At 39.2% G+C, this 23263-nt stretch overlaps 1 protein-coding gene across 1 annotated transcript in view; it reads right to left on the reverse strand.

Annotated features, from left to right (window-relative positions):
* The window catches only part of Cntn6 (contactin 6), a 288762-nt gene that overhangs the window by 138573 nt on the left and 126926 nt on the right, over window positions 1-23263 (reverse strand). Inside the window, 2 exon segments of the mRNA XM_046425552.2 lie at window positions 15157-15332; window positions 21632-21758. Of these exon segments, the coding sequence (XP_046281508.2) occupies window positions 15157-15332; window positions 21632-21758 (303 nt within the window).

A 23263-nucleotide genomic window follows, 5' to 3' on the forward strand; every position in this document is an offset into this window, starting at 1 on the left:
GGGAAAAATGAAACTTTCTCATTTGCAGTAATATGAATGGAACTTGAGGTCATTAAGAAAGAAAAAAAAGAAAAGGAAAGACAAATTAAGCAATGTCTAAAAAGTTGGTCTACAAATAAAGGACAAGAAGAGTCAGGACCTTGTGACAGAACAGACATCCAATTGTCTACAAGGGCTGAAGTTAGTACAAGAAAAATGCTGCCTTCCCGTGTATCTTTTAATGTCTTGAGATACTATTTGGGGGGAAATAGTCCTGTTGGGTTGGAAAAAACTCTTCCACCAGGTAGGAATGTCAGATGACCTTGCAAGGCACCTACCATTACAGAGGCAGGTGAAGTCCACCCTGGCCTAGGACTAGACTCTGGAAACCAGAGGCCCCGTCAGACCTGAACCAGAACCAAGGGTCAAGAAAATGTTGCTTGAGAGCAAAAAGCTGAGTATCAGAGCAAAGAACTCCTAGCCAGCCCCGCTAAATCATTCTTAATAGTAACTTTATTCATGGCAATGAAGAGTTAATTAATTAATCCATCAAATGGGTAAACCCAATGATGAGGATATAGCTCTTATACATTCAATCTTTGCATCTCTGAAGATTACTGCATTGCCTAACACATGAACTTTCAGGGGGGTATTCTTAGATCGGAATCATAACAGGAAGAGAATGACAAAATGAGGTAGGAGATGGATGGGTACAGTTGTTAGGGTTTGTGTAGAGTGGAACTCACTGGGTTCAAAGGATTGTTGTAATCTCTGAACCCGAGAGAGTGAGCTATAAACATGGCACCCCGAGTTGGAAAGGTTGGAAATCAGCCTATGGTTGAGTCTTGCTGTTTTAGATACCAACATGGCCTTGAAGAAATCACAGGGTAGCTATTACCTAAGGTGGGGTGATAAATAGAATTAGTGAAAGGGAAGAAATTAAAGACTGAGAAATTGGGATACTGAATACTGAATTAACCAAAGGCCAGAGTTGCCAAAAAATAATACATGAATATTTTGAAGAGGATGCTGAGCTAGGAGGTAGGCGGTCTTCAAGGCATACTAGGGGTGACAGGGTGAGAACATGATTGTCACCAAGAGAAGCAATGGCCACTATAGCCTAAAGGCATGATTGCATTGACTGGGGTATTGCATACGAGGGAGGGAGAAGACATCATCTAAAAGCAACGTGGAAGAGAAAGAATGACTCTATTCCTCACTCAAGACCTGTTTGCAAAAGAAGAATGAGATACTACAGTTGCCATTACAGACCCGAGAAAAGAACCCATCTTTAAGAACTTTATTTAAGATGAAGCCTTAAAGATGTCGAAGCATGTGCTTATGGACAGTCTCACCAAAACACCCTCGTCACTCCTACAGTGAAATATGGAGCTGAGGGCAGGGGTCATTTTATGAAGAGCGTCAAAGACTCTGACTTTTCCTCCTGTTCACTATGGAAAGAGGTGGAGGATGGAGGCGAAATAGCTGGAACCTCAGGCCACAATGAGATGTCTCATTAGGATCTCTGCCATGGAGGGACACTTTGAAAGCCAGTGTTGGATTCCAGGTCTCACTCCTGTCCCTAGTGTTCCCAGGTTCCAAGCCCTAGCTCTGCCAGTCCCCCGCTGAGAGAATTTAAGCAAACCCAGGAATCGCCTGGTCCTGTGTGTGGCTCACTGCATCTATATTAGCATTTACTAATACTAATATTTATATTAATAACGATATTCATAGTAAGTTTGGTCAGCCAGACTTAACAAAAAGAAACATCAGAAATTTTTAAATGTGATCTAGACATGTTTCATACCTTTTTTAAATGAAAAAGGATCACCTTCTAAATGGGTACTGAGAACAGTACAGAGCCTTCCAGAAGGCCGAGAGGCAGCTGGCAGAGGGTGCAGCCCACCAGCGCACTTGTTTATATTTGATTACTTTTGCTTAAACCTGATGAAATAATTAAAATAAATCCTCTGTGCCCAAGGGAGAGACCGGGTAAGAGGAACTCGAGTAGTCTATTTGGATGGGATTTCTGGAAGAATTAAAGGAGGGCTGTATAATCTCCATTCATAAAAACAGAACTGATTTATGCAAAACAGCTCATTAATATGTATGTGGAAATGGATCTCTCAATGGCTCAATTCTCAAAAAAAAAAAAAAAGGGTGGGGGAAACACCCAGCAATTGACTTGTTAAATCACATCTGCAGATCTAGGCTCCTTGTCATTTGCATATTCTGTCATGAAAAAAAAACCGCCTGGGAGGATCTTAATTCAGGGAGGGGATTACAGTTGGAAAACCTATTGCTTTTCTTTAATGCTCGAGCACATTTTTTCCTTGTTCTTTATTCCAACAGCATTAATATATTTTCTTTCTTTCTTTTTTTTTAAGTGAGCCTGCAGTTATATTTGGACAGATGCACAAATATATATACATATATAAATCAAATTTGTTCTGCTTGCTGCTTAGGATTGGACTTGGCACACAGTAGGTGCTCAGTAAGTGTGTGTTATTGGAGTGTATGCATGGATAGGCTGAAAGGTCAACCTAGAGTTTGGAAATCAATATTGCATTTGCTTTTCTCCTGGATGTGTGTGGGCTTGCAGCACCTGTGTGAACCCCTGTGGTATTGCTGCTGATGGATGGTCTTCAGGCACTAGCCTAAGGTACCTTTTAAGGCTATGTGCTACTCAAAGTCTGGAATGAGTCACATTAGTGTCACCAGGGAGCTTGCTAAAAATGTCACATACTGGGCCCTCCTTCAGACCTACTGAATTAAAATTTGCTTTTAAGATGATTCACAAGGGATCTGTACACACATTAAAATTTGACAAGCACTTGGAGAATAATTAATGAAGGAGCTAAAAACATAAAGCACGCCTGGCGTCCAATCCCAGCTTCAACTGTTTTCTAATGTCCTCAGGCACATGACTTCACTTATCTGACCTTAGTTTTCCTTATGCATAAAATCGGGATGATGGGAGTTGTTTTTTTTTTTTTTTAATTTTATGTAGTATTTTTGAGGATTGGACGAAATTATCCTTTTTAATTAGAAAGAACTGTTGTGAGGTTTGGTCATTTGAGGAAGATATGTCTAAAGCACTGTTTTGGTTAGATTTTCAAAACTGGGATCAGAACTCTGACAAGAAAAAAAAGTGAGAAGGAAAAGTTTATTTTAGCTCATGGTTTGAGGGGCATGGTCCAGGATTGGCTGAGTCCATAATTCCGGGTCCACTGTGAGGCAGATCATCATGGCAGAGGACAATGGCAGAGGAAAGTAGCCCAGCTCATGGAAAAAAAGGAGAGAGAGAGAGAGAGAGAGAGAGAGAGAGAGAGAGAGACACCAACCTTGCCAAAGGCAGTCCCCAGTGACTGACTTACTTCCCCCAGCCACACCCCACCTGCCTACAGGTACCACCCAATTAATCCATATCAGTGGATTAATCCACTGATTAAGTTACAGCTCTCACAATTTAATCATTTCACCCCTGAACATTCTTGTATTATCTCCCACATGAGCTTTTGGGGGACCCCATATACTGATATCCATTTGGGATCCAGAGCATCTACCATTCAAAAGCATCCATCCTGGAAAATGGAGAGAGAGATTCTCAGAGAGGAAGGAACTAGGTAATCATTCAAACTTATTTTCTGAAATAGGTAAGAGGAAGCTCTCGAGTCAGTTTTTGTTTTGTGAGGTTTTGTGTTTTTGCTTTTTTTGGAGTACTGGGGATTGAACTCACAGGTACTCAGCCATTGAGCCACACTCCCTGCCCTATTCTGTATTTTATTTAGAGACAGGGTCTCACTGAGTTGCTTAGCACCTCACTTTTGCTGAGGCTGGCTTTGAACTCTTGATCCTCCTGCCTCAGCCTCCTGAGCCACTGGGATTACAGGTATGTGACACCACACCCAGTTTTTTTTTTTTTTTTAAAACCAAGAAAAGCCACATGATATGTGAACAAGGTAAGCATTAGGCTGACTTGAACTTTGACGAATTGAGTTCAAACTCAGCTCCACTGTTTATTTTTACAGGAGCTTTTGATGTTGCAACATCTTGTGAGATTTCCAAGCACCATGGACACTAACTACAGTGGCAATCAGGCACATAATTTGGAAAGTCTCCTGACAAGCATGCAGATGGCTTAATAAGTACCTTATAAAGGCCAGCACCTTAAAAATACTCTGAATGACCATTCGCAGGAGAAACTTGTCTCAGGTTTTAGTGCTAGGGGGATTAGGCCCGCAGGAGCAATTGACAAAATTAGATCCCATGTAAAATAGGCAAGGTCAACTTCAGTGCCTGGGTACTGGATTCATGCCTGGCATGAATTTTAATTCTCATTTCAATCTTTCTTGGTTTTATTCTCCATGGGTTTAGTTTACAATTTGACTCATCTCTTTTTGGGATCCATATCATCTGTGAGAAGAGCTACCAGATATCAAGACTCATTGTAAGATTGTAATAATTAATAGAGTATGTCATTTATACAAGTATAGTCAAATATAAAGAGGGCAGAGAGAAGAGAGAGATCAAAAGCCCTGCAAGCAGGTAGGCACATTCGATTTCCTTCAGCAATGGCAATGTAGGACGCAGAGAAAGGACCAGATTCTTGATATGGGTCCTGTGTCAATAGGACCCTTCCAGACAGGGGGAAAAAATTTAAAAATTTAGTCCAGTTATTCTTCTGGATCCACAGATTCTATGTACCTAAATTCACAAGTCAAAAAATAAAACAAAATAAAATGCATTGTACTAAATAAGCACAGCCCCCTTTTCTTGAATTCTTCCCTGAACAATACATTATAACTGTTCCCATAGCACTTACAATGCACTAGGTATTATGTGTCATCTAGAGATGGTTCACATATTCAAAAGGATGTGCATAGGTTATGTACAAAATTGTGTCATGTTATCTAAGAGACTTTAGCATTTAGGGATTTTGGTATCTGTGGGTGACCTGGAATTAGTCCTCAGATGATACCAAAGAATGAGTGGACATTAAACCAATCTTAAAGCGTGCTCATTAACTTTAGGTGCACCGTCATTTTAAATATGAATACAAAGCAATGCATTATGGAAGGTGATAGAAGAGAATATCTTCATGGTCTCAGAATAGAAAAAAAAAAAACTTTCTTAAAAATGTATCAGCCCACAGAGGAAAAGATAAATAGATGGGACTATATGCATTGTAAGAATTTCTGTTTGTCACTAGATATGATTAAGAGAGTGAAAGAAAGACAAGCCACATGGTACAAGTAGTTTCCTACACATAAAAGCAACAAAGTGAGCCTATGCAGAATTGCTCACTGAGAAAAGGACTGTCAATAGAAAACAAAGAGAGAAAAGAAAGAGAAGAAAATGAATTAAACACTGCAGAAAATTGGTGGGTGTGTGGGGGCGGGGGGGGGGGGTGTGGCGGGACTTCCAAATAGCCAATATACATATATAAAGGTGCTCCATGCCATTGGTCATCAGGAAATATAAATGAACCTCAAATGAGACCCCCTTTAATGTCCTGATTGAGTTAGCCTCTGCTTTGACCAAAGGAACAGCCAGACAGTGGAAGGAATCTGAGCTTTTGTGTGTGCCTGTATGGATGTGGCCTCGTGGCTCCCGGCCTTGGGTAGATCCACAGGACGCTAATTAAAAATAAAATAAAATAAACTGTACATGGATTGAAGAGGGATAGGTGGAGTGGAGAAAGTGGAGGACGAGAGAATTGGAGCAGGGTGTGTTCCAGGCTTTTGTGAGGATGTCAGATGTATCCTGGTGTTGTATAGAACTCCAAAGAATAAAGAAATAATAATAATAATAATAATAAAATAAGAAAAAAAGAGAACATTTTTGCTGAGAGCCATAGCCAAGTAGGAATGATGCATGGCATTTTTGGTTGAAAGGTGAGGCCAGCAAGCCATTGAGATGATAATGATTATGTTAAGATGTGCATTCACATGCTAATAATATTTAGAAAAGGACAGATGATATCAACTGCGGTCAAGAATACATCCCTGGTGGATAGATAACAGAACCTCCCTGGTGGATGATGTATTCTTGACCGCAGTGCTGGGGCCGAGGAGCCAATCAGCTAGATGTTGCTGGGGCCGCTGTGAGCCAATCATCAGCCAGCAGCTGGAAGTTGATATCATCAACCAGCTGCCAGCACCGCAGTTGATATCATCTGTCCTTTTCTAAATATTATTAGCATGTTGGGGATGTGTTATGGTTTAGATGGGAAATGTCCCCCAAAAGCTCATGTCTGAGACCATGCAAGACAGTTCAGAGGTGTGATGATTAGGTCATGAGCATTGTAACCTGAGCAGTGGATTAATCCCCTCATAAGGATTAACCTGGTGTTAACTGTAGACAGGTCAAGTGTGGCTAGAAGAGTTGGGTAATTGGGGGCATGCCTTTGAGATATATATTTGTCCATCTCTCTCTCTCTCTCTCTGCTTCTTGATGACCGTGTCCATAGCTGCTTTCACCATGAGGTCTGCTTTACTGGGCCCAGAGCAATGGAGCTGGCCATAGGCGGACTGAGATGATGAACCCCAAATAAACATTCCTTTCTCCAAAATGTGCCACAGTCTGGCTGGGCACAAAATCACGAGCCACTCAAGCAGGAACAAACTTTATTTCCAAAACTCCAGCGAATGCCACGCACGCTGCGTTTATTTGGGGTTCATCACGATGAATTATAATTCATCATGTCAGATGAGTAGTATCTCTCAATGTTGTTCATCTGCATGATCAATCGCCTTTCGGTTCTGTCCCGTGGTATTACGACAGAGAAACCTTATGTACCCGTGTACCAAAAGATGGAGCAAGAATATCAACAGAAGAAGTATACATCATTGCCCCTAGAAGTAACTCAAATTCTCAAGAAGAGTAGAAGCTACACATATGTTCTAGTGTATTCCAATAATAAAATGCTAAACAGCACCAAGAAGGATTGAACTATGGCTACCCTAAAATTCCACGTGTGAGGTGGCTGCAGACTTAAGGATATATTGTATATATTGTATAGGTTTTTTTTTTTTCCATATGAGATTCACAAAACTATGATTGTAAATTTACAAGTGGAGATATAGCTCATCTTTGAGGGGAGAGAGCCTTCTGAGTTGTCTGCAATATTGTTTCTGAGCTTGGCTTAGTAATGCTTCATATAGCTACTTCCATTTTTTTGGTACATTTCTCTATGTATTAATTTTCTTGGTAAAACTAGGATATAAATTAACTCCTTAAAACAGAATGACTATTTCCAGGGTTTTTCTACCAAAACTCTTTATTCTTTGCATACTAAGTTACTTTTTAGATAATATTGGATATATATTCAATATTAATGCCTGAAAGGGTTTTATTTGATCCTTTCGTGCAAGTAAGAATTTTGCTGTAATTTGAACCAAGTTTATGAGTCCCAAAAGAAAAATCTACATGAGTTATGCATCTAACTTCATCAAAACCATTCTTCAAACACCGTAAGAGCAGTAATGAGACCATTTCGGTTTTGTGCTTCTTTTTCATTTTTAGATAACAGAACCTCTCCGTTTTGATGGGAAGAATCCCTTACTTTGTAATATTTTGCTTTTCCACATGGATACCAAGCCTCTGCAGCTTGAATGTGCAATTTTACTCAAATGGACCAAAAAGATGAGGTCCTGCTGAATTATAGGCAGAGGAGGGCACAGGGAGAAGGGCTGATTTTCAAAAAAGTATCATTTTTGATAAGATACATAAATAGATGCCCAACAGTGATGATGTGAGCAAAATGAGGCAAAAGCATTGGATAATCAACTTCCCTGTTGATTTTTAAGATAAATGTCATAGTGACTTCATATTATTCAACCACGCAACCATCCATTTGTTTAAGATCCAAATTATGTTTAAAAGCAAAGACAAAATTTTCTCCATAATATGATATCAATTGGTGGTCATGCTATTACTTCATTAAGACATATTCTGAACTTTAAATTCATTGCAACACTATCTGGTACGATTTCAATGTGACCGTCAAAAACAGTACCAATTTATTCACTTTCTTTTACTTAAGAAATTAAGGAAAAATATTTCTTCGTGCATGTTGTTTTTCTAGTTCTTTTTAAAAAAAGGTTAAAAGGCATTTAGCATTTTCATTTATAATTAGATCTGCATTACCCACTTAATACACACTTCACAATTATCACAGACTTTACAAAATGCTTTTTAAAGTGTTATTTTTGAAAACTTATTCTCCTGGGTCTTAATTTCCTTCCCAGATATAAATGCCCTTTGTCACCATATCATCAGGGCAATATATAATATTTTTTGCATTTCATACATAGAAAATAATTGAATGACATTTGAAATTAATCAGTGTCCACAAAGCTTTTCAAGTTTATTTCTAAATGTGAGGAATCCCCTTGCCCCACCCTGCCTGTAAATATCCTGACCAAGAAATACAAATAAAATTACACCTAATTTTCAAGTTCTAGAATATTTTAATAATCTTTCTGTAAGGAGTTAAAGACCTTTATGTTAGGATTTTCTTTTCTTTTTCTTTTTCTTTTTCTTTTTTTTTTTTTTTTTTTTTTGGTATCAGGGATTGAACTCAGGGACACTCCACCACAGAGCCACATCCCCAGCCCTATTTTGTATTTTATTTGGACACAAGGTCTCACTGAGTTGCTTAGTACCTCACCTTTGCTGAGACTGGCCTTGAACCTATGATCCTCCTGCCTCAGCCTCCAGAGCTGCTGTGATTACAGGTGTGCTCCATCTCTCCTGGCAGGACTTTTTTTTTTAATCTTTTTTTTTTGTTGTTGTGCTATAACTATGATTTTTTCCATTCATAAAGATTCTGCTTTACTTCCTCTACCCATTAAATAATTATAGGTTTTAAAAATTATTTTGAGATATAGATGTGAGAAATTCAGGACCAGCTGTAGTTTGGGTGACCTTGGGCAACTACATAACACAGTAGTCTCACCTTGAATTTCTCCAACTGTTAAACATATTCTAGAATAGCTTACAGGTCTAAAATAAAGATGAATAGCATGACAGGTATACAATCTTTTGCATGCCACTGGAAAAAAATCACAACGATTATAAATGCCTACATGTTTATAGCCCTCTAAAATACATTATTATTGCATTTTAACCTTGAACCATTGAAAAATCCATCCTGGGATGTGGTAGAACGACTGTTTATCCCCCATCACAAAAGTTCTTATGACAACTGAGGTTTGAAATTCCTCTACCTATGTGTGCTGTGATTTTTAATGATATGAGTATTATGACGAATGTATCCGAGTCACATTTCCAAAGGAAAAGTATGTGGCATTGAAAAAACTCCCTTTTACAAACAGCCTCAACATCCTTAACATTGTCCAAATGGTTCTTCTGCTACTAGGATCAATAGTGAAACACACGACTTGGCCTATTCATATTTGCATGGCCAGGTCCCTCTCCATATCCATTCTGTCAGTCACCCTTGTCCTTTGCTCTAGGAGTAGCAAGTCCTTCTTGTATCAACCCTTATGAAGTGGGCGATAGCAACATCCTCATTTTACACACGAAGCAACAACACTCGTGTGCAATGTCCTACCAAGTGTGGGATCTTCTTCAGCATCTTCTGATGCTCCTGTGTAAAATATCGTATTGGATGGATTTGGGGGTGTTTCCTTGGAATCCCATAATAGCAGTCAACTTAGCCCTTGCTAAGTACTCAACTTAGTTTAGCTTTGCTGTAAGGAGACTCTTATCACTGGCTCCAGATGCTGTTTCAGCCTCAAGCCCCTGAAAGCCAGCCTTCTGTTCTGTCGTGCTGAGCTCTCTGCTCATCTCCTCCCCTCTCCCTGGATCCTTGGCCTTGTTCCCACATCTGAAGCATTCCCTCTTGCTGTCTGTCTGTCCAGCCTGAATGTCCTTCTTGACCGAGCCACTGTGCCTGCAGCTTGAATGTGCAATTTCTTACTCAAATGGACCAAAAAGATGAGGTCCTGGTGAATCAGAGCAGGGGAGGGCGTGGGTACCAGTACCAGTACTAGAAGACTTAGTTCAAGCCCCATTTCCTCTGGAAGCCGGCCTTTGCTCTTTCTCTAATCCAGACCAGCTAAGGACAACTTTCCACTCTGGGATCCCCCCTACCACAGGGTTAAGTCACCTCTTTATCAATATCACCTGATTTTTTTTTCCCCTGAGGCAGTGAAAACGTGGTAGGGCAAGGACTCTGTACTCCTGTTCCTGAACTACAATAGCGATTTGGCCTCTGACTTGGTGTCTGTGTGATTTCAGGCAGCTTCATCCATTTCCCTGTGCCTCAACCTGTTCATCTGAAAAAATGGGAAATTCATCATCTCAGAGGGTTAATCAGCAGAATTAATTTACAAAAAGATTTGGGGACAGCGGGTGTGGTGGCCCACGCCTGTCATCCCAGCAGCTCAGGAGGCTGAGGCAGGAGGATCTTAAGTTCAAAGCCGGTTTCAGCAAAGGCGAGGCCCTAAGCAACTCAGTGAGACCCTGTCTCTAAATAAAATTTAAAAAAATAGGACTGGGGATGTGGCTCAGTGGATGAGTGCCCCTGGGTTCCATTCCTAGTACCCAAAACCAAAACAAGAAAAAAAGATCTGGGGATGATGCTTACTCAACAATATATACTATGTATGTATTTCTTTTTTTGTCTTCTTGTTTCTTCTCTGTGTGTATGTGTTTAAGTGCACTTAAAGGTTTTATCTGTGTGCTCTGTGAAGACAGGAAGTAGTCATTCTCATCAACCATTTTAACTTTAGGACCCAGCCCAGGCCTTGAGGCATATAAATGGGGTATTTTTTTTTTTGGATGTTGGGTGGATGAATAAATGAATAGTGGATTAGGAGGCTCCAGGTGGTGGCCCTGCCTTCCCTTGTAATGAAGCAAACTGATCTGAAACGGTATCTGTGATTAAATATTGCAGAGGGCAGGATCAAAAAGTCTTATTCTGGACTCACTTGTATCCTCAATGTTTATCTTTTCCTTGGTAAAGTTCTATAGGATAAGAGCCTCCACGAAAATACAGCTTAGAGAGATCAGAGGTTTCTTTCAACACACCCGGCTCCTTTTCTCCAGGATGACATTTTAGGCAGCATTGACAGATGCGATGTAGTCTCACACAAGAACAGGGTAATTCATTAACATGCACACGAAAGGAAGAAGTCCACGTTCAACCTTTACCACCAGAGTCCTTGAGAAGGAAAAGAAATTCTAAGCAGCTACAAGTGATTTTCAAAGCCACGCTGTTTTTTACCACTCAAGGAGGCCGGGGTGATAACAGGGCCCTTTGGCTACGAAATACCTGCTGCACTTGCGGCAGGGTTGAGTTTGCACAGGGGAAGAAGGAGAGCTTCAATGAGGACCCGCCTGACCCTTTGGAAGGAAGATTTCTCTGCTGAAGAGCTAAAAGGGGCTTTTGTAGTCAGACAGTCCAAAACATACGTTTACAAATCCCAGAGATGTGAATGGCTCTTCTAGGTGACCTAGTTTGTTGAAGACAGATTTAAGATGATATTTCATAATAGGGGATTTTTTTTATGCATGGGCCATCTTTCAGGATGGTTTTATGATGGGATGATTCATGGCCAGGCAGAGTGTTAGAGGCAGTTTCTAAAAGAAACTCAGAGCGTGCTTTTGGATGGCCAAACACCGGGCTAGATGTCACAGACAAAAGCCATAGATTACCTACAGGAATGTGTCTGCAATCTCTCCCATGGACAAGGCAGATTCTAGAAGACTGTTCACAAGTCCATTCATTCGAAGGTCAAAGTGACACTGTACCATAGACTCCCCAGGGGCAAAGCCGAGGAATCCAAACATTTTCGTTTTGATGCATACCTTGTTCTTATCTGGGGAAGTTTGGATAAGGGGGCGGGGTTTCTGGACCCGATTTTTCTATCAATACGTAGATCAAGTATCTCACACCACATGTGTCCTGCTGGTCTTACTTTGGGTTACTTAGAAGAGAAACACGAAGCAAGGGTTTCTGTGCCCGAATGAATTCTCTCAGGAGGAAGGCAGAGATAGAGACAGGATAAAGGGAGGAAAGGGATGTAGTAGGAAGTTTTCTCAGCTGCCTTGACCCCATGGGGAACTCTGAGGCATGAAATACAGAGATGGGGATGGGAACACACCACTCATCAGGGAATCTGGATAGGGCACTAACAGCACCCACCACATGGCTCACTGGGAACCTTGGTGTCTTATAAATATGGTTTATTATTTTGAAAATTAGGGTCCCTTTAACCATTGAAATAATGGGAACAAAGCCCCCCAGGAGTTGCTTGGGCAGGATTTGAGAGAGATTTGATACTGTAACATGAAGGGGTATGAGTAAGAATCTGAACTCTTTTTTTTTTTAATATATTTTTTTTAGTTGTTGATAGACCTTTATTTAATTTATTTATTTCTATGTGGTGCTCAGAATCGAACCCAGTGCCTCACACATGCTAGGCAAGCACTTTACCACTGAGCCACAACCCCAGTCCCCAATCCCCTGAACTCATTTTTTTTTTAATACTCAAGATTCAACTTGGTCTCTAACACCATTCCTTAAGAAAGCCCCAATCTCAGGGAATCTTGGGCTTTCTAAAATGAAAAAAAAAAAAAAAAAAAACATAGGAACAAGGATAATATCTGCCTCCTGTGGCTGGTGGCTGGCCACTTCAGTTCAAGAGAAGGATTTTTAGAAGCATCTAAAAGTCTTGAAATCAAGACAACACAAAAGTGGGCAGGAGAAAGACTCTGAATGCAAAGTGGAAGAGTTTTCTGAGAAAGTGTAGTCGTTTGAAATATGGCGGTCTTTGACCCGGTGGAGAGAAATAATAAAAATGAGAATCAGAGAAGTCCTCTCTCTGGTGTCCACATGAATCAGGAATCTCACCTTCACCATCTCTGTTAATCAGTGTCCCTGTTTTGCATGGTGGTCAGGCTGCCATTCTCATTCTGTAGTTTCTGAGCAGAGGTTTAATATTGTAAAGAACTGGCCTTATTTTATTCTATTAGATCTGGTGATAGAAAGGGAATTTGAATGGAGAGGTGTCTGCTTAAAAAAAAAAAATTCCCAGAATTTGCCCAACATGTAATTCCACCGAGACCTGACCAGCCAAACAATCACTGCTGAGAAGTGAGAGAAGATACGGAGGAATTAAAACCCAGAGGACCACACCGGTTCTGTGCTCTAGGAACTGTCCATTTCCTTAGAAGTGACCATTCAGATTCTACTTTTTCTCTTTGCAGTCCAGCACACCTCTCCCTGGACATACCAGGAAACAGTTTAGACATGAATGTGGTGGTTCTTCTTTGGGTTTTTCAAATGTCAGTTTTAGCCCAAGATCCTTTAACTCTGCAGAAAGATCGCTGGGTGCATTGGGCCCAATGGGCCCCTTGGCTCTCTGCATTAATATAATAGTAATGGAAACACTCTAAGGATCAACACTCATATATGTCTTTTGCCCCCAAATGGAAAAAAAAAAAAGTTCATGAACTGTTAGGAAAGTCAGCAGAAAAATTGATCTCTCTCATTCATCCAAATGAAATCATTCACTTTCATCCTAATTTAACCTTTCCCTTCTTTTTTTTAACACACTGTATGTTTTTAACTAGCAAAATTTCTATTTGCATATTAAACTAGAGAATTTTTAAAGTATTTTTTTAAAGTGGGGAACAATTAAGAGGGAAGAAAGGTATTGACATATAAAGTACTGTGCCTTAACTTTCAGTGTAGATATTTAGTTGTTTTCCAGAATGAATGGAATCCATCACTCTAGATAAACTGGGAGGAGAGAGACTGAATACTATAAGGCTGTATGAATTTTCCTCGCCAGAAAGTCAAATTTATCATTACCAACACTGATTGAAATCATGTGGACCTTTTAGGGGCATCTCTTTTCTAAGCGAGAGAAACAAATAATTACTGTGGCAGAATCGTTCAAGTCTCTGGAGCTGTCATTTATGTCTGCAACATAAGTGTATTATTATGCTCCCTATTATTTTTCCAAATGATGATCTTAGCTAAAATGCAGAAGTCAGTTACTATAATTGTCTTCACCCTAAGTTCAAACTAGCCACCAACTTTTGTCTGCCCATACTACATTTATGTCCACACTTCTGTACTTTCTCTTTTTTCCACAGAGGCAAACATATTCAGGTATATTAGCGAAATGTAAGTTCGTGTGTGTTATTTGTGCGAGCACGTAATTTATGTGTACATGTTTTATTTATGCTTCACATGTTTACGGATGTGCACATGCATATATATTTAAAAGCAGAAAAGAGGTTAATCCCAAAGGAGAAGCATATAAAGACCCCTGGGCAACATGAGATTTGCAACATGAGATTTGCAACCAGAAACAGAGTCAACTACTAATTCCTACGTCTGCTGCTGACTACAGTAGTTCTGCTCATCGCTGTGAGCCCCCAAAGAGTAGCAGCTAACACTTTGGCTCCCAGATACATCATCAGAGCATAGGGGAGCTATGAAAGATAAAAAAGAAAGAAATGGGAGCCTCCTACTTGGTCCTCATCCACAGATATAATTACTCTCCAACAAGGCTTGCACTGTATCCAATATGAAACATTTTAGTCCCTGGAAACATTATATAGAAAGAATATAAGAAGCAGTCTGTCTATTGTTCATCTGCTAATGTCCCCAAATGTCACCTAGGTAATTACTTGGATGACATTTATGTGATGCAGCTGGACATTGTTACAGTTAATATAAAGCCTGCCTTTGGCAACCACTTTATTTCTACCTACATCACCCTGTGGGCGTATGATGGCTTTTCCTGGAACACCTGCCTCCCCCAAAACACCTCTGCCCTCTGTGTTTTCCTCTCATGCCCTGCACACCAATATCCAACATAAAAGAAAAGATTTTTTAAAAACGACAATATGATATATCTTTATCTTGATATTTATATTTAGAACTTTTAGAGATGTTTCTAAAAATCGTTTATCAAATATTATTATGCTGATATTTTCTTTATTCTAAACAGGTTTACATCATCCTCAGAAGCCTAAATTTACAAAATATTCAATTTTTATGTCCATAAAAACAAATTTGTTCTCCAAGTGAAAATTCTTAGCAAAGATGGATTTTTTCCCCCAATATGCATATCAAAAATATATATATTTTCAGAAACACAGGAGTCAACATTTTTCCCCCAAACTCACATGCAAACTGCAGCTTTGCCTTCCGACTCAGAATGGTCCCCAGAAGATTGGTGGCCAGGCACTGGTACGTGCCAGCATCTTGATCTGTGCGGGGACTGCTGATGGCCAAGCTGCCTCCATCTAACTTGTAGTGATAACTCATTGCAAAATCAATCTCTCTGCCATTTTGACTCCACCTTTAAGGAAAATAAAAAAAAAAAAAGATCAAATGACATTTATAATTTGCAGGGTTCACTGCTAATTTTTCTTAAATGACATGCAGTTTTAATTCCTGCAATTATATAAAAAATATATTGTATGTTTACCAGTGGAGATCATCTGACCAATCCCCCTTAAGTTACCTGTCTTGAGCCCAGTGATACCAACAGGGAGGTTATTTGAAAGCTCTTGGACTCTTGGAAAGAGTTAGATACATTCATCCCCATGTACATAGAGAGTCATGAGAACCACTGACATAAGAAATAAAAATTAGACATTCAGTCAATAATGCTGGCCATCCTAATCCTTTAGAGACTTTCCCAAAAAACATCTATCCATACCTGAACTCCCCCAAATTGCTACTGCAAAATTGGATGTCAGAAATGATTTAGAGATGGAAATCCATAAAGATTATATTACAAATGACGCACAGAATACCAGCAAAGATTTTGCAATGCCAATTTGAGGCTGATAACGAAACAATTATAACCTGATGATCCCAGAATATCATTGTCCATTAGCCTGTTACTTGGAAAATTAATCACGTTGAAAATGTTTCAGCAGTACTTAGGAATGCCAACCTAAAATTATATGTTAGCAACGCAAATGCAGCGTGAGTCGTTTTTATTTTAGGAAGCAAAAAGTCTCTTGGTGTAGCTATTAGACAAGAATTCCTTAGTACATGAATTAACTAGATGAAGGGTGTAAATGTATTATTTATTTTCCAAGAAGCATAAATAGTTTAAAAATTCCATGTGGTCATTTTTCAGACAAATGAATACCCATCTCCAGCCAGATTCATTCCCCTGACCTTGCACCTCCTAATTCCCTCAAAACCTTCAAGTGTTTTGAAAAAATGAGTATTGCATACTTCATGTGGTACATTTTCAGAGCACAAGTTGTGTCCAATAATTTACATCATTTAAGAAAATCATTTGAAAATAGTGAATTGTGACAACTAATGGCCAGGCGGGAGAAAACTCATTTCCGGTTTTTTGGGATCTTTGTGGCTGAGACCTTTATTACAAAAGACAGTTTAAAAAGAGAGAAAACTTGCAGATTTGTTGAAGCTAACTCCTCTTCCCCAATACAGGATCCTTCAGGAGCAAAGATCCCAAACCACAGATAAAACTGTGTAGGTGTGTGCTAGTCTTTTTTTTTTTTTTAAGTTAATTTTTGGTATGGGAGATTGAACCCAGGAGAACTTACCCACTGAGCCACACTCCTAGCCCTTTTTAATATTTTATTTAGAGAAAGAGTTTCCCTGATTTGCTAAGTGCTTCATTAAACTGCTGAGTCTGGTTTTGAACTTGCAATCCTCCTGCCTCAGCCTCCTGAGTTGCTGGGATTAGAGTCTTGTGTGCTGGTCTTGATCAGGAGTGGACACTTATTAGGAAGAATAGATGGACAGAGGAAATTCTAAATCAGGGGCATCCTAGGCCTGTCTGTTAGATTCCCATTGGTGTCTCTGAGTTTGGGGATAGGGCATTCCTTTCCTCTGGGTATAGAAAAGGTACCTTTGGAATAAAGTTTTTTGACCTGGTTCAGGGATGAAGAATGAGTGGAAGATAAGTGACCTTCTTGCTTCCACTATTTCATGCCCCAGTTCCATATTTTGGGGGCGATGTGTCCTCTACCCCATCACAGTCACTTAGAAAAATAAGGAATGATTCTCTTGTTCCTATGCACTGGGGCCAGTCACCCAACTCTTCTTTTTAGGGTCCACACCAGCTTTGCTATGATTCTTGCCTTCATAATGAAATCACATTAAAATATTTTGGTGGGGATGGCTAATTCTAAGAAAGGAATGACATTTTACAGGCTGATTTCAAATGTCATTGGCTTTTTTTTTTTTGGCGCATTCTGAAACACCCCATGGAGAGAATATGACACATGTCTCCAGAATTAGAAAGGAAATATGAACTCGGGGAGTCCTCTATCCTATTAAAGACAGGATCAAATATCAAATCGATGAGAGGTTTTGAACCAACGCTGTCATTCTTAAATTACTTGGCCACTTCCTGTGTACTTCAACTTCTCTTTAATGAAAGGAGGCTGAAAGACAGTAGAAATGGATGGATTTTCTGCCAATTTGATTGTTCTCTCTCTCTCTCTCTCTCCCTTCCTTCTTTTCTTTTCCTTCCTTCCCTCCTTCATTCCTTCTTTCTTTCTCCTATAGGGATCATACAGAATGTTTCTTGTTCTCCATATTAGGAAAGAGGAAAAAAAAATGAAGCTTTTCTTTCTGTAGGCCTGTCTCAAGAGGCCCATATTCTCCTTCAGAGCTATAATACCATCTTTCATAATTTGCTTACAGGGCACGATCTTTGTGCCGCCAGGTTCCCCTTATCATTTCCAAAGCAAAGGATATACCATTCTCAGTTTTCCAGCTCTCTTTAATTTTGGAATCAATCACCGAAATAACTGCTGTCATCATTACATGCTCCTAATTAAGCTCAGTAATTGTTTTTTCAACACAAATTCAAAGTTGTTGGCTTAGTGGCAGAAAATGAATTTTTTCACAAGTATCCCATGTGATCCTTCTAATCACAATGGTGCAATGATTATTAAACTGTGCCTGTAGATCAGGGGTTCAACTCCCGGTGTGGGCTCTGTCCTCATTAATATGTTCTAATCAATGGAGAAATAACATTCGTGGATTCGAGCCATGGTCCCGCAATGTTACTGCTGGCACGGCTTCCCCAGCAGTATTTTCCTAGGATGAAAATGAGGAAATATGTTCTAATGAATAATTTGAAGCCCGAGAGTTAGCATTGGATTAATCTCAGGCAACGTCATGGATTTGAAGTAAAATCTTAACCTTTTGCCCTGGCACATCCTTCACTGTGAAGTTGTTAAGCCTCATGTTAAGAATGTAAGGAGTGGCAGCTATGTTTCGTGTGTCTTGCATGATGCATGCCCCCTGAGTCTGCGTGTGGAGATGATTGAAATAGAAAGTCTGAGCGACGACTCTAATGGGTTTGACTCCAACATCCAGGGCTCATGGGGAATGAATGATGACTTAATGATAAAGAGAAGCAACAGAGAATCGCAGAGAGGAGTACCTTTGGTGATCAGGCCAATGCTGACGTGTCAGAAATCTGATAATATTCAAAGTCCTTTTCCTGAAAGAGAGTCTATACCATATAGAAATCGTATCCTGTACAGAAATGTTTCATTTTCCCAGATCGAATACTAGGAACTAAGTTCATGGCTAGCACATATTCTTAGAACTTTCTAGACATAAACAAGCCTACCCAAGCACCATCTTTGGATAACCCAGTTGTCTTCCCTTTGCTAATATTTCTTGCTAGATCTCATCTTCTCCAACATTACCTGGTCTTAGAAAGAATACAGGTAACCTTTTCCTATGAGGTAAACATCTCCACCAGACTTGCCTAATGTTTCTATATCTCTTTGTTTTCAACCACCTCCTGTTGGTGGAGATGTTTACCTCACTGTGAGAGACTTTAGACAAAATTGCTTTTCAACTGTTTCCAATGTTCTGCTTTTAAATACTGTTATTTCCCCCCATGAGCTTTCATTTCTATACTGAATCTACTTTTTAAAAAAATCTTAACTCCTTTAAGAAGAACTAGAAACTAGTGAAAGAATTCACATTTGGCACCATGCTACTGTTTAAGGAAAAACAAAAATCTTTCGAAGCAATAGATTTCACTGTTGGTTTTTTTTTCTCTTTTTCAAAACTGCTGTGCTTGACTGGGGATGGTGGTGCACACCTGTCATCCTAACCACCCAGGAGGCTGAGGCAGGAGGATTGCAAGCTGGAGGCCAGTCTAGGCAACTGAGGAAGATTCTGTGTCAAAATAATAAAATAAAATAAAAAGGAGTGGTCATATAGCTCAGAGGCAGAATCCTTGCCTAGCAAGCATGAGACCCTGGACCCAGGTTATGTCCCCAGCAACACCAATCATCAGTCAAGCAAGCAAGCAAGCAAGCAAGCAAGCAATTTGGGAAAACATCACAAAATCTGATCAGAAAGCTGACTACACAGGACAGGAGTGATTATTCCAAGCTCACGCATGGAATGACAGTGGTGACTAGCTTAGTTCTAAGTCACTGCCTCTTTGTAGAACTTCAACCTGTCAAAATCTGTGATGGTCAATTTCTTCCAATGCACACACTCACCTCTCCACACATAATCTAAGATGAATACAAGTGAGTTTTCTTAAAATCTGAATTTAAAAGGGTCATCTTAAAACTAAAATTTCCATTGCAAATGTGCGTTATCTGAAATACGTCTGCCCTTTGCTCGATTATCCATAAAAATATCCTAAAAATTTAATTTTTTTCTCACTCTCTTTCTAAGTCTCTTTCTAGTAATATCAGAGATCAGCTTAGCCAGTTTAAGGAGATTAGAAGTAAGATGCTACCGTTGCCTGTCTTTTAGCTTTGTAATTTACGCACACCTTAGGAACACAGGCCATTTAACAATAGAATTTCTAGTCTTTTTATCTTTTTATTTCTTTATCAATGTACTAATTTGCAAAGTGTCTCCAGAACCACTCTTTTGTATCCTTCTACCTATTATAAGTCGATAAATATTTTACAAGTACATGATTTATTTATCATATATTTAGCAAACTTTTAAAAGAATTTATAGGGATTCATATATTTTTTTTTCCTTCTCTAGAATACCTTACCAACTCCTATGATCAATCAAATTAGTTTCCCCAAAATTAAAATGACAACTTCAAATGTTAGGAGATCATAAAATGCATGCAGAAGATTTTTAGATTATTTGAAGTTATGTTGGATAAGACAGTTCATTACTAAAACAAACAAACAAACAAACACAAAACACTGAATTGAGTGAAACAGTAAAGTGATTGTTCTTCCCCTAACCTTTGGATTTCATTGGTTTGAGAATCTCAGAGAGGAGAAACTTAATAAGTAGAATGAAGTTTTCAGTCTTCAGTTGTAATAAGATGCTAAAATTAGCTCCACAAAATATAAAATAGAAATGCCTTTAATTTTGGGCATGTAAGTCCTTTAGTTAACTAATTTAGACTAATTTCAGAGCAAAATAATAATGCTTATATAGACTCTATTTTTACTGCAACCTAAACATTCCAAAAATAAGCTTATATTGTCAAAATGTACTAAGATGATTACTTTCTGTCTATGTCAACTCCACATCTAAAACCGAAAACTTTTGGAAAATGCTTTTACAACCCAGATTTGCAAGTCATTTTTAATATTTTTTTTGTGTGTGTTGTTTGCTGTGTTCACACTGTGTACTCAATTCTTACCAGCAAAATATCCTTATGATCTGCACAAGTATAATTGATACATGTATACATCATTAAATTTGTGCATCCTATCCACAGTATGAATCAAATTCTACCTGGATAAGTAAAACTGTAAACATTGCTGATCCTTCTTCCCTATTACTTCACAGGGAAGATGTCAGAGACAAATACATTTTTTTTTCCTATTTGTCCACAACACAAATCCTCTTTCTACCTTTAAAGGCATTTAGCTGTCTTCAACATCTATTTTTCTACAATCAATAATTGGGTGATGTGATCCAGTACTGAAGTTAGAGAAATTTATTTGCTAAGAGAAGTTTAAATTTCCATTTTATTTTATTTTTTTTCAAGCATACAAAGCAGGATTTATTAGAAAGGGGTAACATAGACTTCTCCTGGGAGAGAGAAGGGGGCCATAGCTGATATCCTGGTATCCCCTAAATTTTCACTTTAGTTCATTCCTTTTAGGGGATCATTTTTATAGTCCTTGTGTATGGGGAACTGGGACAATAGTCTCAGGTTGGTGTGAGACCGGGAATGCTTGCATTTTACTGTTTCACATTGAGGTATAAAGATCTTTCCTTCCTGTATTTTCTCTTTTTATTTTTTTCCTGTTGTTTTCTGTTTTTTTTTTTTTTTTTCTTGCAGTATTTCCATACTATGTTCTCCCTCTCTACCTACTCCTCCTACCTTTGCTTGTCTCTCTGAATTCTAACCACTGGCTCTGCACAGAATAAGTGCTGCAAGCAAACCTATTCAATAAGACAGACACAAGACAGCGGTCACCTGGGGGGTGGGGGTGGGGATAATTAGTGCCTGGTAAGTGGCATGAGGAAACACTCTGGGGAACGCAAAGTGTCTGCATCTCTAACCAAGGGATGATTAGAGCTGTTAGGCTCTAGAAAAAGTATTGAGGGGTGTGCTTGATGGGGTTCAAGTGTACCACTTTATTGCATGTTTTATATCCACGAGAAAGGAGAGGTACTAAGCAGTAGGATTTTTACCTATAATGGGGTGAAGGGTAACCATTAGCAGCACAATTCAGGATGATCTCAGATCTTGATAAATCCAAAGGAAAAATGACATCTTGTGGCTCCTCGATAAAAGTAGGTGGGATCCAAGGACCATCACCTAAGAATAAAAAGAAGAGCATGACCTAAGGAGCAGGCTTGAGCCTCTATGAAGTATCCAGTCTACACACCGTGTTACAATGTTTCACTTGGTAACAGCCTCACGCTTACAGAAAACCTTGGAAGGATGATGTATGCAAACCTTTATTTCTGAACCATGTGTAGTAATTTTGCTTTCACCCTGAATTATCTGTATTTCCTACAACCAAAAGGCATCCATCTACACAACCACGATAAAACCCACAGCGGCAAGAAGTCAACATTGATTCAGGACTAACAGCCAATACTTGGGCCCCATGTATCTATTTTCTTAAGAAAATTTTATGTATATTAAAAATTTACTTTTATACATAATTGTTCTCCTAAAATGGAATTAATTAAAATTTATATTATATAATCATATATATTTATATTATATGATATATATAAAGATGTTATATAGTATATATATATATATATATATATATATATGTGTGTGTGTGTGTATATATGTGTGTATATATGCTATATGTGTGTGTGTGTGTGTGTGTGTGCGTATATTTAATTTCTACTGGGAATTGAATACTTGGGTGCTTTTACCACAGAGCCCCATCCCCAACCCTTTTTATTTTTTTATTTTGAGACAGAATCTCAATAAATTGCTGAGATTACCCTTAAACTTCTTGTTTTGCCTTCTGGGTTGCTGGAATTCCTAGCCTTAATAGACATTTTTTTTTTTTTTTTGGTCGGGAGGAGGCTACTAGGGATTGAACTCACGGACACTAAACCATTGAGCCACATCCCCAGCCCTATTTTGTACATTATTTAGAGACAGGGTCTCACTGAATTGCTTAGCATCTCACTTTTTTTGCTGAGGCTGGCTTTGAACCCACAACCCTCCCATCTCAGCCTCCGGAGCTGCTGGGATGACAGGCATTCACTGTTTGCCCAGCCTCTAATAAACATTTTTAAAGCAACAGATTGCAGTGGAGAAATCATACGTTCCATTCAGTGAGTTCTATCTTTTCACTGGAATCACTTTCGACCTGGGACGGTCCCCCAGTCTGCCCTAGGTTTTTCTGACTCTGACCCCTAAGGGGATTGTGAGACAGTGCTCTGAAGCCTCTCTCAACTTGGGTTCCTCTAGCATGCAGGGGTCAAGAGCAGTGCACTGGCTCTGGTGGGAGCTACGTGCTGAGGGTGCAGGCAGTAGGCAGGTCTATAAGACTTTAAAACAACAATAATAATAATAATAATAATAATAATAATAATAATAATAATAATATCAGTGAAGATTGAGTCTCTTTAAAAATTTTTCACTCTGATTGAGGCTCCTGCCAGGCACACAGTACTAAGATCCCCTGGTTTTCCCTGTGCCCCTCCTCCCCATGTCCCTTGGGCTGGGTGCAGCTAGCCCCTGTGGTTCCATAGTTAGACTCAGGGATGCTGTGTGACCTGCTACTGCTGAAAGTAAAAGGTCATGGGATCAAGGGGAAGCCTCCCAGATTTCTCAAAGACGACTCTTGA

The sequence above is a fragment of the Marmota monax genome, unplaced genomic scaffold (assembly GCF_021218885.2).
Source record: "Marmota monax isolate L192 unplaced genomic scaffold, Marmota_monax_Labrador192_F-V1.1 WCK01_AAM20220418_F8-fsc00028, whole genome shotgun sequence".
NCBI classification, from domain to species: domain Eukaryota; kingdom Metazoa; phylum Chordata; class Mammalia; order Rodentia; family Sciuridae; genus Marmota; species Marmota monax.